This window comes from Oncorhynchus kisutch, linkage group LG11 (assembly GCF_002021735.2).
Source record: "Oncorhynchus kisutch isolate 150728-3 linkage group LG11, Okis_V2, whole genome shotgun sequence".
NCBI classification, from domain to species: domain Eukaryota; kingdom Metazoa; phylum Chordata; class Actinopteri; order Salmoniformes; family Salmonidae; genus Oncorhynchus; species Oncorhynchus kisutch.
The window spans coordinates 8,721,794-8,737,443 of NC_034184.2; the positions used below are offsets into that span (position 1 = coordinate 8,721,794).

General features: G+C 44.1%; 1 protein-coding gene across 5 annotated transcripts in view; it reads right to left on the reverse strand.

Moving 5' to 3' along the window:
• LOC109898960 (protein sidekick-2) overlaps positions 1-15,650 on the reverse strand; it is a 651,349-nt gene that overhangs the window by 82,542 nt on the left and 553,157 nt on the right. For all 5 annotated transcript variants that reach the window (XM_031835235.1, XM_031835233.1, XM_031835236.1 and 2 more), the window contains exons 13-18: positions 15,297-15,473; positions 14,322-14,458; positions 14,029-14,176; positions 6,431-6,571; positions 1,589-1,770; positions 638-753 (exon numbers count right to left, since the gene is read on the reverse strand). In XM_031835235.1, coding sequence (XP_031691095.1) covers positions 638-753; positions 1,589-1,770; positions 6,431-6,571; positions 14,029-14,176; positions 14,322-14,458; positions 15,297-15,473 — 901 coding nt within the window. The remainder of the gene's footprint in view (positions 1-637; positions 754-1,588; positions 1,771-6,430; positions 6,572-14,028; positions 14,177-14,321; positions 14,459-15,296; positions 15,474-15,650) is intronic.

Genomic DNA, 15,650 nt, shown 5'->3' on the forward strand with positions numbered 1-15,650 from the left:
TCACCCATTAGAGAGTACTGCCCTTAGTGACAGGGTGACTGGTGTCTATCACCCATTAGAGAGTACTGCCCTTAGTGACAGGGTGACTGGTGTCTATCACCCATTAGAGAGTACTGCCCTTAGTGACAGGGTGACTGGTGTCTATCACCCATTACAGAGTACTGCCCTTAGTGACAGGGTGACTGGTGTCTATCACCCATTAGAGAGTACTGCCCTTAGTGACAGGGTGACTGGTGTATATCACCCATTAGAGAGTACTGCCCTTAGTGACAGGGTGACTGGTGTCTATCACCCATTAGAGAGCACTGCCCTTAGTGACAGGGTGACTGGTGTCTATCACCCATTAGAGAGTACTGCCCTTAGTGACAGGGTGACTGGTGTCTATCACCCATTAGAGAGCACTGCCCTTAGTGACAGGGTGACTGGTGTCTATCACCCATTAGAGAGCACTGCCCTTAGTGACAGGGTGACTGGTGTCTATCACCCATTAGAGAGCACTGCCCTTAGTGACAGGGTGACTGGTGTCTATCACCCATTAGAGAGTACTGCCCTTAGTGACAGGGTGACTGGTGTCTATCACTCATTAGAGAGTACTGCCCTTAGCGACAAAATGACTGGTGTCTATGATGTACCTCACCTTGTATCCCTGGTTGATCCCGTTGATAAACTGAGGGTTAGGGGCGGCCCAGGTGATACGGATGGTCGTGGAATTGACGGCCTCCACCTGAACTTTACTGGGGGCTATAGTCGGCACTGCGGAAGACAAGAGGTAAAGAGAGAATCAGAGAGAGAATCAGAGAGAGATAAAGAGAGAGAGATAGAGAGAGAGATAAAGAGAGAGATAGAGAGAGAGAGATAAAGAGAGAGAGATAGAAAGAGGTGAGAGGGATGGACAGAGAGAACAGGATACAACCAAACGAAACACATTTCCGATTGGACAGCCTTGGCTAGGTATTGATTCTGCAGGGCAGGGGACACCATATTCACATCTTCACTCTCTTCTTTTTCTTCTCCTATCTTGAGGCTCAGGACTTATTACAACATTGTGGCTTTACTGCTCTCAGTTTCCAGCTGCGGGCTCAAACTTGAAATCTACAGCCAAGGTAGTGTCATGTACTATTCAGACCTTACAAATGATTCAATTGGAATGCATACCTCTATTCAGCAAGGATTACATCTATTCAGCAATATTTCAATACCATTTGGCACGGATGCTAACTCAAGGTTTTTGCTCCAGTTCTGACTGCGCTGCCTTCTACATAAACTGCATCAATAAAATATCCTTGTTGAACATCATTCTTATATTCTCCAAATGGGCATGATGCTTGACAAGTTAATTTATGTGTCAACTCATGAAATAGGTATTTAAAGGTAATTTCTCCACAGGTAAAATCCTTTCCATTCAATTTCCTTCCAATGTCATCTAAGTATTTATCTGACTGACAAGCAGAATGTGCAATGAGCAGAGACTTTTACAGCTCACATCTGCACTGACAAGCATCAGGGAAAATGAGCAGAGTCTATTCCAGCTAACATCTGACTGACAAGCATAAGGGAAAATGAGCAGCGAGGATTCAGGATCACTCACCTCCCTGCAGCGTCCACTCAGTGACCTTGTGGCTGAAGGTTCCTAGCCCCGCCCTGTTGTAGGCTGCCACCTCTATCTCATAGTTGGTCCAGATGATCAGGTCCTCCAGGAGAATGTTGGTAACGTCGGGTTTGGAGATGTTCTTACTCTGGTAGTCCACTGGAAGACCTGTTAGACGATACCTGAGAGGGGGGGGATAGGGGAGGGAGAGGGTGTAGAGAGAGGAGAGAAAGGAGAGGTTAGTCTGATCTAGTTTGGAGATGTTCTTACTCTGGTAGTCCATTGGAAGAGCTGTTAGACGATACCTGAGAGGGGGGGATAGGGGAGAGAGAGAGGAGAGAGAGGAGAGGTTAGTCTGGTCTGGTTTGGAGATGTTCTTACTCTGGTAGTCCACCGGAAGACCTGTTAGTGTCCCGCCCTGGTCTTAGTATTTTGTGTTTTCTATATTTATTTGTTCAGGCCAGGGTGTGACATGGGTTTATTTTGTGTTGTGTTTATGTATGGTTTTTTTTCGTAGGTTTTGGGATTGTGGCTTAGTGGGTTGTTCTAGCAAAGTCTATGGTTGCCTGAGGCGGTTCTCAATCAGAGGCAGGTGATTCTCATTGTCTCTGATTGGGAACCATATTTAGGCAGCTATATTCTTTGAGTGTTTCGTGAGTGATTGTTCCTGTCTTTGTGTTAGTTGTCACCAGATAGGCTGTATAGGTTTTCACGTTCCGTTTGTTGTTTTTGTATTGTCGTGTTTATTCGTCATTAAACATGTATCGTATTAACCACGCTGCATTTTGGTCCGACTCTCTTTCGACGGAGGAAAACCGTAACAGAATCACCCACCACACCAGGACCAAGCAGCGTGGTGACAGGCAGCGGCAGCAGGAGCAACCAAGGGTGGAATATACGACTTGGGAGGAAATAGACAGGTGGGCGGTCGACCCAGAGAGAGTGCCGGAGCCCACCTGGGATTCGCTGGAGCAGTGCGAAGAGGGCTACAGGAGAATGGAGTCGAAGAGACAAGCACGGCGGCGCAGAAGGAAGCCGGAGAGTCTTGGGGGGGGGGGGGGCTCAGGGAGAGTGCGGCAGAGTCAGGGTTCAAACCTGAGCCAACTCCCCATGTTTATCGTGAGGAGCAGCGATCACAGGACTTCTGGACGTGGGAGGAGATATTGGACGGAAAAGGACCCTGGACACAGCCTGGAGAATATGCCGCCCCAAAGAAGAACTGGAGGCGACGAAAGCGGAAAGGCGCGGGTATGTTCTGAATAATGGCCAAGTCTACCTCGCTCCTTATTCTACTGAACTGCTTAGGCGTAACAAACACAAGTCCAACATTTATCGGAAACTGTTAAACTACATGTTCGCTACCCTCCTGCTCTCCGGGGATGTACAACTCAATCCTGGGCCCAATATCACCGAGCCAGTGATACGCACCGGAGTGGAGAGCGGTGGATGGCCTCGTCCACTGGTCGTCGCCGCAGTGGAGGTGGGTGAGTGCTATGGTCCTATGGTTTCTCTCGACTCACCCGGTTCCAGGATAGATTTTGACTCTTCAAACATACCAGAGTCGCTATATGCGATCCCTGACTCTGCTTCTGGTACGCAAGCTATTTTAATTAGTTCCCCGCATCAAGTGCAGGCGGGAGGGATTGTTAATTGCGCTACCGAACTGCCCCTAATCAAAACGAAACAAAATGGCCTAAACCCAGCCGTCAGAAAACACAGAAAATGTAACTTTTTTCAATGTGTCAATCACTCTCGAGTCATCTGGGACCCACGAGCTAAGCCCAAGGGACTACTAGGGGGGCACTTGAACATTCGTAGTGTCATTCCAAAAAGTGATCAAATTCAACATCTACTCACAGACTCCAACCTTGACTTTCTCTGCCTCTCAGAGACATGGCTTCATAAACACTCTCCATGTGCTGCTTTGATTGTGCCTGGCTACAATGTTTTCAGGAGAGACAGGATTGAGGGAAGAGGAGGGGGTGTGATGATTTACATTAAAGAACATATCCGATGTAAACAAATTGAGTGGTCATGTGATAATGAACTAGAATGTATCGGCCTGAACGTTACACTGTCTCCCCAAATGTCTTTTACCCTCATTGGAATGTATAGGCCACCTTCCACCAAAAGTGTGTTTTTTGATCAGTTTAATGTGATGGGAATGTGATTTTGGGAAAGAGGTCATCTTAATGGGAGATTTTAACATTAATTATGAAGACAAGTGTTGTAGGAAAACCCTCAAACGGATCACTAATACCTTTGACCTTACACAGCTAGTTAAAGGGCCAACCAGGGTGACTTGTTGCTCTAAAACACAGATTGATTTGGTGTTCAGTAATAAACCAGAGAGAGTGACTAAATCATTCAATATGGTTACTGGGCTGTCTGATCATAATCTGACACGTATAGCCAGAAAGCTGTCTAAGAGCAGGTTTAACCTCTCTACTGTTCGAAAGCCGGATCAACTCAGAATACCTAAGAGTGAATTAAATAATTTTGAAAAAGCAATTAAGGAATAAACTGGAATGATCTCTTGTCCTATACAGACGTGGAAGCTGATAGTCAGGTTTTTCTATCCACAATCCAGACTACAATAAATGGCTTCCTAAAGAAAATCAAATCCAAACGTGGCCAAAAGAGCACTCTTCCTTGGCTAAATGGAGAAATCTGGAAATTGATGAAAGAACGAGATTATGCTCTAAAAATAGCCCTAAAATCTAAATTAGAGCATGACAGACGTAGGTTTACCATGTTGAGAAATAAGGTGATGAAAGAAATCAGACAGGCCAAGGCAAACTTATTTATTAACATAATTGGTGAAGCAAAGGGAAATTCTAAATTGATATGGGAGAATCTAAAAAAGTTAACAGGGAAAGACCATAGTAACACTGCAAAAAGACTAGAAATCATGGTGAATAACAATCTAACACAGGATGCAGTCGAAATAGCAATAGCCTTCAATTCCTACTTTATTGACTCTGTCAGGGTACTGACACAGAACCCCTCCACTTGTTTCTTGGGCTCAGTGCTAGTGAATGACACTCAACCTGTCTTCATCATAAGGGAGGTTTCTGAGTCAAAGGTGAACAAGGTGATTAGCTCACTAAAGAACTCTAAAGCCAAAGATGTGTTTGGGATGGACTCTACCTTTCTTAAAAACTACAAAGAGTCACTCATTGGCCCCCTTACTAAGGTCACCAACACATCTATTGGTCTCGGTGTGTTTCCAAGGGTATGGAAGTCGGCCATAATAACGGCCATCTTTAAATCAGGAGACCCTGCTAACCTGAGTAACTACAGGCCCATTAGTATATTACCTGTGGTGTCAAAGGTTGTTGAAAAGTGTGTAGCAGAACAACTGATTGCCCACCTCAACAACAACCCCTTCACATTACACTGCATGCAGTTTGGCTTCAGAGCGAAACACTCCACAGAAACGGCCAACTGCTTTCTTCTGGAAAATGTGAAGTCCAAGATGGACAAAGGGGGTGCTGTTGGGGCTGTGTTTCTGGACCTAAGGAAGGCTTTTGATACTGTTAACCATGAGATTCTCATCACAAAATTGTCCAAGTTCAACTTTTCCCCTGATGCCTTGAGATGGATGAAATCATACCTTGAAGGCAGAACTCAGTGTGTCAGAGTGAGCAATGAGCTGTCGCCCACTCGTAGCTATGATGTGTGTGCCCCAAGGGTCAATACTGGGGCCCCTCCTGTTCAGCCTGTACATTAATGATCTGCCTTCTGTCTGTACTGGGTCTGAAGTTGGGTTTATTTTGTGTTGTGTTTATGTATGTTTTTTTCCGTAGGTTTTGGGATTGTGGCTTAGTGGGGTGTTCTAGCAAAGTCTATGGTTGCCTGAGGCGGTTCTCAATCAGAGGCAGGGGATTCTCGTTGTCTCTGATTGGGAACCATATTTAGGCAGCTATATTCTTTGAGTGTTTCGTGAGTGATTGTTCCTGTCTTTGTGTTAGTTGTCACCAGATAGTCTGTATAGGTTTTCATGTTCCGTTTGTTGTTTTTGTATTGTCGTGTTTATTCGTCATTAAACATGTATCGTATTAACCACGCTGCATTTTGGTCCGACTCTCTTTCGACGGAGGAAAACGTAACAGTTAGACGATACCTGAGAGGAGAGGGGTGAGAGAATGGAGGGAAGGAGGGAAGGATAAGAGAGAGAGAGGGTGTAGAGAGAGAGGAGAGGTTACTCCGGTCTGGTTTGGATATGTTCTTACTCTGGTAATCCACCGGGAAACCAGTTAGACAATACCTGAGAAGAGACAGTACAGTCTAGTCTGAGACGATTGTAACTACAAAGTCATCCAGGGTGAAGAGACACTACAGTCTAGTCTGAGACGATTGTAGCTACAAGGCCATCCAGGGTGACAAAATTGAGCAAAAACTGATTCTTAGTTGGAGAACAAGACATTCAACACTTGTGTGTTTGTGTCATGGTCCCTGAGACACAGTGCCAGAGTGTGTTAAGGCCAGGTACTGTAGTACACCCTATCTACAGTAGAGGGAGACAGAGCAGTAGTCTACAGCACTCGCCAGAGTGAGCAAATGATGATGACAGAGTGATTGGAATAGCTACAGAATGCCTGCCAACTTATTCTACACCATGACACAACCAGCTACAAAACTACTGCAAACTGATAAACTGCCAGAGCTACAAGAGCAACTCCTAAAATTGTTCTTTCTCTCAGCTAGTGGTTTTACTTCATTTTGAACATGAGCTCTTATATTATGTGCTTCCATGTAGCATAACAACTCTCATCCTTGATTCAGAGAACCAGGGAGGGTTATAGCAGCCAACCAATCCTGTTATCCCATGGTTCTCACCGGACGCTGTAGCCCCTGAGGACCCCGTTCTGGTGGCTCTCTGGTGGGGGCTGCCACTGGATCATGATGGACTGGTTGGTGCGGCCGCTGGCGATCACATTCTGGGGAGGGGCACTGGGAGGTTCCTCTGGTAGAGATACACTGCAGAGAGGAGAGAGAGCAGAGAAAGTTTGGAAGGATAGAGCGTTGTTTGTTTTTCTGTCAGAAGAGAAGACAATGCAACGTGTTGACAGGCTCTGTCTGTAGACAGGCTCTGTCACTTCTTTCTCATCCATAACCTGTCTCATGACCTCTTGCTCTTTTCAATAATCAACACAATGTCATGAGAATGGCGCTGAAATGTATAGCGTCCATTTTTTTTGTGTTTTTCTTTGCTGATCTTAACATATTATATATATTTTTTACATAGTGTTTCCGCGGTCGTTTTTTATATCCTAAAGGAGCTTCTGGACATCAGAGCAGTGATCACGAACCTTGATTTGGATGAAGATTTCTACTTCAATGGGTCGGCAGCTCAGGACATACTGCTTACCCCGGACCAGGCCCTAATCCCCAAAACTCGGAAGAGAAAGAGACGGCAATATAGAGGGCGACGTGCGGGCACCCTGACGAAACTATAGCGGCGAGTAAATAAACCGCCTCTACCCTCTGTTCTATTGGCGAATGTACAATAATTGGAGAACAAACTGGACGAGCTCCATTCGAGACTACCTTATCAATGGGACTTGAAGAACTGTGATATCCTTTGTTTCTCTGAAACTTGGCTGAAAAAGGAGATGGATAATATACTGAAACTCTAGATCCACATTACTCCACACACAGAGACACATACAAAGCTCTCCCTCGCCCTCCTCCATTTGGCAAATCTGACCATAACTCTATCCTCCTGAATCCTGCTTACAAGCAAACATTCTAACAGGAAGTACCAGTGACGCGCTTAATACGAAAGTAATCTGATGAAGCGGATGCTAAACTACAGGACTGTTCGCTAGCACAGACTGGAATATGTTCCAGGACTTATTCCATGGCAATGTTCACAGTCCACAGTCCACAGTCACCGGCCTCATTAATAAGTGCATCGATGACGTTGTCCTGACAGTGACACAGTACATATCCCAACAAGAAGCCATGGATTACAGGTGTCGTGTCTTTGGCTATGCTGGATTAAGTGATATGACATGCTATTCTATAAAATCCTTTCTCTGTAATTAATATGATCTGATTGAGCTAATCATGTAAATGTAATTAACTAGAAAGTCGGGGGACCACGAAATAATATTTCTTGAGCAGTTATCTTCCGAACAAACTCTTAAAGACCTAGTAATATTTTATATCAATAGCAGTCAATATTAATCGTCACCTTATTTCAGTCTCATCTGAAAGTTGTAAAATCTTCACGAACCCTGGCTAACAAGTTGAACCAGCCATACAAAATTGGGTTCAATTATTTATTTACTAAATACCTAACTAATCACACAGAGTTACATATACACAGAATGAATCATACCTTGTTTTCAAATGATGTCATAAAGGAAAACGTCCCTAGCGGACGGAACAGATATGACAGCTGGTTACACAAAGAAAAGGGGGCTGGGTTTGAGTGAAAGAGAGGGAGGACTGAAGAACAAAGGGAGAAGCGATGTCTCTATCGGGCCGTAGGCAGCTACTCTATTGTAAATACAGAATCTTATGCATTCTAAATGACCGCCCATTTGGAAAAGGAAAATGCAATAAATATTTACTCTGAGCTGCGCTTCGGTAGGTTGGTCGTAGATGCTGGTCGTGTTGGCCAACAGAGATCTTCCTGTCCTCGGAAGAATGTATCTGGTGGTAAATTGTAATGTCGTTGTAATGTCGTTGTATGGTAGACGGGATACTCTGTCTGTTCTTTCCTAGCCCACGTTTGCAGCTGCTGTTGCTAACTCAACGGCTAGGAGGTATCACTTCTGTAGTGAATAAGAGTTCAAAGTTTATACCATTCGCAACCAAAGCTCACGCTGAGGTTGGCTTCGTTTTGTAGTTATTATCTGAACCCTTCTGACATCGGATTGTCATACTAATATACCTGGAACAGCAAGCTATATTGTTGCCAAGTCTTTATAAAGGAAGGGAGAGGAGGGCGTGCCACTGAATCGGTCCTAATTCACTCATGAAACCCCAACTCTCACATTTTAGAAGCTAAATTCACATTTCATCCCCTCCCAAATAGTTTCATATTCAAACATTTAAATTGCAAAACAATTCCATGTGAATCTGATAACTATAATGTGTAGACTTTCCATTGTAGAGTTTATGTCATCCTATCATTAAAGAGAATGTCTCAGATGACAACCGAACTGACATCATATTCATTAAGTACCAACGCATATGTTCAACTGGTTGGATTACCAAAATATGTTTAATTTCCCCCCACCTTCTGATGTTCCCAGAATCTCTGTTTAACAAAGGCTATTCAAGAGTCCCTCTGTAGAGTCAAGAAAGAGGGAAGGGAGAAAGGTATTTATGGGGGGGGGTCATAAACCTTACCCACAGGGTAAGGCAACAGGCAACATCCGCACTGAGCTAAGGGCTAGAACTGCCACTTTCAAGGAGAAGAACACTAACCCAGACTCTTATAAGAAACTCGGCTATGCCTTCTGACGAACCATTAAACAGGCAAAGCGTCAATGCAGACAATGTGTGTAAGACCTTTAAACAGGTTAACATTCACAGGGCCACAAGGCCAGATGAACTACAAGGAAGCGAACTCAGAGCATGAGCCGACCAGCTGGCAAGTGTCTTCACTGACATTTTCAACCTCTCCCTGACTGTCTAAATGACTATCACCCCATAGCACTCACATCTGTAGCCATGAAATGCTTTGAATTGTACTCTACACTACCCTTTCTCACTTAGACAAAATGAACACCTACGTGAGAATGCTGTTCATTGACTAAAGCTCGGCGTTCAAGTGTCTTCCAAGCTCATCACAAAGATAAGGACCCTGGGACTGAACACCTCTCTATGCAACTGGATCCTGGACTTCCTGACGGGATGCCCCCAGGTGATGAGGGCAGGCAATAACACATCAGCCACACAGACCCTCAACATGGGGGCCCCTCAGGGGTGCGTGCTTAGTCCCCTTCTGTACTCCCTGTTCACAGATGATTGCATGTCCGCACATGACTCCAACACCATCATTAAGCTTGCAGACAACACGACGGTGGTAGGCCTGATCACTGATGACGATGAGAAAACCTATAGGGAGGAGGTCAGAAACCAGGCAGTGTGGTGCCAGGACAACAACTTCTCCCTCAACATCAGCAATACAAAAGGTGCTGATCGTGGACTACAGGAAACGGAGGGGAGAGCACATCCCCTTTCACATTGATAAGGGCTGACGGGGAGCGGGTCAAGAGCTTCAAGTTCCTAGTTGTCCACATCACTAAGGATCTAGCATGGTCCAAACACACCGACAAAGTCGTGAAGAGGGCACAACAATGCTTCCCCTTCAGGAGGCTCAAATCCTCAGATCCTCAAAAAGTCCTACAGCTGCACTATTGACCACATCTTGACTGGCTGCTTTACCGCTTGATATGGCAACTTTTCTGGCATCCAACATGTCCTGCCCAATGAGTAGCCCACTCATTGGGCTGGACATGTTGGATGCTAGAGACACGCCGAGAGATGAGTTTGGATTGGACTGCGGTGTTGCATTTTGTGTGTGTAAAATGAGCTGCTCGTAATGCCTAGATAGTCCTTTTTACTGCAGTTTATTTGAAATATATAACTTTAGCCACGGAGAACTGCAAATATGTTGCTTCTGCTCTCAATAACATTCCTGCTCTGAACTTATCGGCGCTATCGACGATGATGGACTACTTTCTGGACCACAATCGTGCAACGCAATGCTGACTCTCTCTCACTCTGAAAATAACACGTTTTGAAATCAGTGGAACACAACCAAAAAAGCTGTGCAAAATAAACAGACAAAACACAGGATGTCTTATAAAAGGGGTTGCAGTCTGCCGTGAAGCTTTCATCCATGTATACATCCATGTAAGAATCTAGCTACAGATATTATACGTTTCTAATTTTGTCAGAAAGTTGTTTTCATTGCAAACTAAAGCTTGCTGTTAGGTAGCCAGCTGGAGTTCAATGGCTGGTTTGCTAACTAACAATGAACCTAATGTGAAGCTTTCATCCATGTATACAGGTAAGACTCTAGCTACAGATTCAGATATTATAAGATTCTAATTTTGTCAGAAAGTTGTTTTCATTGCAAGCTTAAGCATGCTGTTAGATAGCCAGTTGGAGTTCGATCGCTGGCTTGCTAACTAAGAATGAACATAACGTTATTTATTTAGCTTGCTATGACAATCGGTTTGTATTGCTAGTAACGTTACGGATTGGGATTATATTTAATATTTTTGCTAGCTAACGTTAACGTGACATGTCTAAACAAAAGACCCCAAGTTACAGCTTGATGTTAGCTAGCTAATGTCAGCTGAGGTTAGGTGGCTGGCTTGCTAGCTAACATTAACTTATGTGTATAAAGTGTGTGTATAGTTAGTTTAGTTTTCTCAGAATGCCATTTCACATTGCTAGTCATCTTCTTCGGGATAGGTGTCCGATCCACTGGATGGTTGAGCTAACGTAGGCTAATGCATGAGATTGTAAGTACCAACATTTTTTCCCAGGACATAGACATATATGATATTGTCAGAAAGCTTAAATTATTGTTAATCTAACTGCACTGTCCAATTTACAGTAGCTATTGCAGTGAAATAACACCATGCTATTGTTTGAAGAGAGTGCAAAGTTTTGAACATGAAACGTTATTATTTTTAACAGAAATGCGATGGTTCATTGGATCAGTCTAAAACTTTGCACATACACTGCTGCCATCTAGTGGCCAAAATCTAGATTGCAGCTGGGCTGGAATGATACATTATGGCCTTTAATCTTGCATTTTTAAAATGATGATACAAAAAAAATACAAAATAATGTTTTTTTTCCCTTCTTTGTATTAACTTGCGTTATATTATCCTACATTCCTTTCACATTTCCACAAACTTTAAAGTGTTTCAGTTACAGGAAATTAGATTTGGGTATGTAATTTTAGGCGAAAATTGAAAAAAAGGGGCAGATCCTTAAGGCTAGCTAACATTAGGCTTTAAAGCTTGCTTAGCTAGCCAACTGATGTTAGATTGCTGGCTAGCCACAGTAGCTAACATTCCATGCATGAACTGTGTGTAGTGATATCTCAGAATGCCATTATGTATCTATTGTAGAGTAATGCTAAAATAATTGTATCTGGAATTTGTCTTTCAGCATCAATCAGTAGCAAACGCCTGACTCTAATCCACCATTTACACAGTCATCAAAAAGAAAGCTGGCCCATGCAAGCAAAGGCAGCAGCGCAGTCATCAACTACATGCACCACTTCTTCAACTACAGAGTTGGTAAAACACGTGGGGACCTGAATTGTGATAACTCCAGTGGCCAAAACAAGAACAAGTTTATGCTCCGGCATGCACAAGCTCCACCACAATCTGGACATTCACTTCCTGATCACAGTCCACACCAAGTTTGCCTGGTGCTTCAGTCTCATGAAGCAGTGCTTCAGAAAGACCAGAGGGAACACTTTGTCTGAGATTGCTGGTGTTGTAAAGGACAGCACTGTGACGGGTCAACATCTCACAGCTGGTTGGACTGTAGGATGGTACGGTGCTGGTGGAATGCTATGGCTGGCAACCACACCTGACTCCATACTTCAGGCCGCTGCCACAGATCAAGCAGTACCAGCACTTCAGGTATTTGTCATTGTATGAGGTTCTTCTTATCTAAACTTGCATTGATGTTGTGCAGGGTTGTAATGTCTTCAGATTTTTTGTTATTCCCTATTTTACAGCTTCAATTCTCTAGAGCCTGGTGTTGTCGACAAGGAGCGTTTTGAGTTTTGGTACTGGGAGTCAGAGTTGGAAATCAGTCATGCACGCACGACGTGCAAGTAAAAAAAGTATTTAGTCAGCCACCAATTGTGCAAGTTCTCCCACTTAAAAAGATGAGAGAGGCCTGTAATTTTCATCATAGGTACACTTCAACTATGACAGATAAAATGAGAAAACAAAATCCAGAAAATCACATTGTAGGATTTTTTATGAATTTATTTGCAAATTATTTGCAAATTATGGTGGAAAATAAGTATTTGGTCAATACTTTGTTATATCCCCTTTGTTGGCAATGACAGAGGTCAAACGTTTTCTGTAAGTCTTCTGTAAGTCTTCACAAGGTTTTCACACACTGTTGCGTGTATTTTGGCCCATTCCTCCATGCAGATCTCCTCTAGAGCAGTGATGTTTTGGGGCTGTTGCTCGGCAACACGGACTTTCAACTCCCTCCAAAGATTTTCTATGGGGTTGAGATCTGGAGACTGGCTAGGCCAGCCAGTTTCATCATAGTGCTTGATGGTCTTTGCGACTGCACTTGAACAAACTTTCAATTTTCAAATTTTTCGCATTGACTGACCTTCATGTCTTAAAGTAATGATGGGCTGTCATTTCACTTTGCTTATTTCAACGGTTCTTGTCATAATATGGACTTGGTATTTTACCAAATAGGGGTAACTTCTGTATACCACCACTACCTTGTCACAACACATCTGATTGGCTCAAACGCAAGGAAAGAAATTTCACAAATGAACTTTTAAAGAGGCTCATCTTTTAATTGAAATGCATTCCAGGTGACTACCTCATGAAGCTGGTTGAGAGAATGCCAAGAGTGTGCAAAGCTGTCATCAAGGCAAAGGGTGGTTACTTTGAAGAATCTTAAATATAAAAATCTATTTTGATTTGTTTAATAACTTCTTTGGGATAGGGGGCAGTAGGCTAATACCAAAGACCACAGCGGACCAGTCAGATGATGCTGAATCAATTCAATCAATTCAAAACCAAAGGGCCCATACAGAGATATGACTTTTCAGAAAGCGAGGCGCAGTTGAGATTAATTGTGGCACTTTAGGATCAAACGGAAGCACAAAGCGCTCAGTGTGAACCCTTGCGCTGTCAGACGTGAGCTCCCTATGGCTCTCCTCTCAGCTGGATATGGCTGGGGAACCAACTGCTCACATTTGAGCTGGCTTGACGAGCTAGTCTGTGTAAGAGGAGGGATTGAGTCCCAAATTAACCCCTATTCACTACATAGTGCACTACTTTTGGCCAGAGCACACTACGTTATGAGAAGTGACTCAGGCTATTGAAGCCAACCTGATCTCAACAATCTCCCAGGACACCCCCAAAGCCCCCTCTGAGTGAGTGAAGTGGTGGTGTGTGTCTGGCTGCATCGGCTCAATTACTAATCCTTCATCAGATAAAAATACACACACACACACACACACACACACACACACACACACACACACACACACACACACACACACACACACACACACACACACACACACACACACACACACACACACACACACACACACACACACACACACACACAATGTGTACTGGCACGGGATCACACACTGGTTGACTGGGAGACTGAGTAGGCTGTTATCATTGCACAGCAGGGGGAGAGAGGAATCCTGGGAGGGCTCTCTTTCTCACCGGTCAGTCTCCTTGCTGAACTGGCCCTTGCCCACGTCGTTGACGGCACACAGGCGGAACTGGTAGGAGCGTGCTGGGATGAGTCCACTGACGGTCAATGCTGTCGACTCAGGCTCTATGTTGGCCAGGAGGATAGCCCAGGGAGCGTCTAGCACAGGAAGAGAGAACAGACACATATCAAACCTGCAGATAGTGCAGATGATCTAATCCTTCTCTTCAATCTATTTATCCTACTAACAGTGGTTTATTATTTCTCATTATCCATCTGCCTGTGTCCTCCTGTGATCACTCACTGTTCTCAGAGACCTCCAGGATGTAGCGAAGCAGGGGGCTGTTCCCGTCGAAGGGCTTGGCCCAGGTCAGGTTAATGGCCCTCTTTTCTGAGGAACTTAGCAGGGCCGCAGGGTTCTCTGGAGCATAGGGCAGCTGTCTGAGGGGTGGTGGTGTGTGTGTGTGTGGGGGGGGGGGGGGGGTAGACAGATAGTCAGAGAGGTTGTCAGACAGATGGGCAGACAGAAAGAGGAGATATGACTGACTGGATGAGTTTTTAAAAATACATTCTTAGAGGTAAGATTTACTCAAAATCCATCATTAAAGGAAACTAGGACAGCAGGAGAGGTGAGACAGGAGAGGTGGGACTGGAGAGCTGAGCTACAAGAAGACAATGAGTAAGGGCTGGCAAAAGAACGGGAGGTCAGAAAGTTAGAAAATGTTTATTGTATTTTTCTGTGTGTGTTAAGAGAACAGCAGACAGAGATAATTATAAAAAGACCACGAAGAGGTGGACAGAGCAAGAAGTGAGAGAGAGAGAGAGAGAGAGAGAAGAGAAAAAAACAAGCAGTATTTTTTGTTAAAGACAGGATGAGAGAGAGAGCAAACAAGCAGTATATCTTGTTCAGGACAGGATGAACAAGAAAGAGACAGAGGGCGAGAGAGTGAGAGAGAAAACAAGCAGTATATCTTGTTCAAGACAGGATGAACAAGAGAGAGAGAGCGAGAGAGCGAGAGAGAAAACAAGCAGTATATCTTGTTCAAGACAGGATGAACAAGAAAGAGAGAGAGAGCGAGAGAGAGAGAGAGAGAGAGAGAGAGAAAACAAGCAGTATGTCTTGTTCAAGACAAGATGAACAAGAAAGAGAGAGAGAGAGCGAGAGAGAGAGAGAGAAAACAAGCAGTATATCTTGTTCAAGACAGGATGAACAAGAAAGAGAGACAGAGAAAACAAGAGGATGATAAAGAGGGAGAGAGAGATATGTCGATCGTGTTACCTGACTCGGAGGTGTGCGCTGCGTGAGTCGTTGCCTCCTACCGACATAACCCTACAGGTGTAGGTCCCGATGTCACCTGACCAGGTCTGGGAGATGTGGAGGGTACCATCCGGGTCCAGCCGGATACGAGGGATAGACTGGGCGTTGATGACCAAGCCCTCCTTCTCCCACACATACCTACAGTTTAAAGGTCCAATACAGACATTGTTATCTAAACATCAAATAATTTCTGGGTAACAATTAAGTACTTTTCAACTAAAATGGTCAAAACTAAACAAAAATTACTTCCTATCAAATAGCAATTTCTCAAGCAAGAATTTTACTTGGACTGTCTGGGAGTGGTCTGAGTGAGGG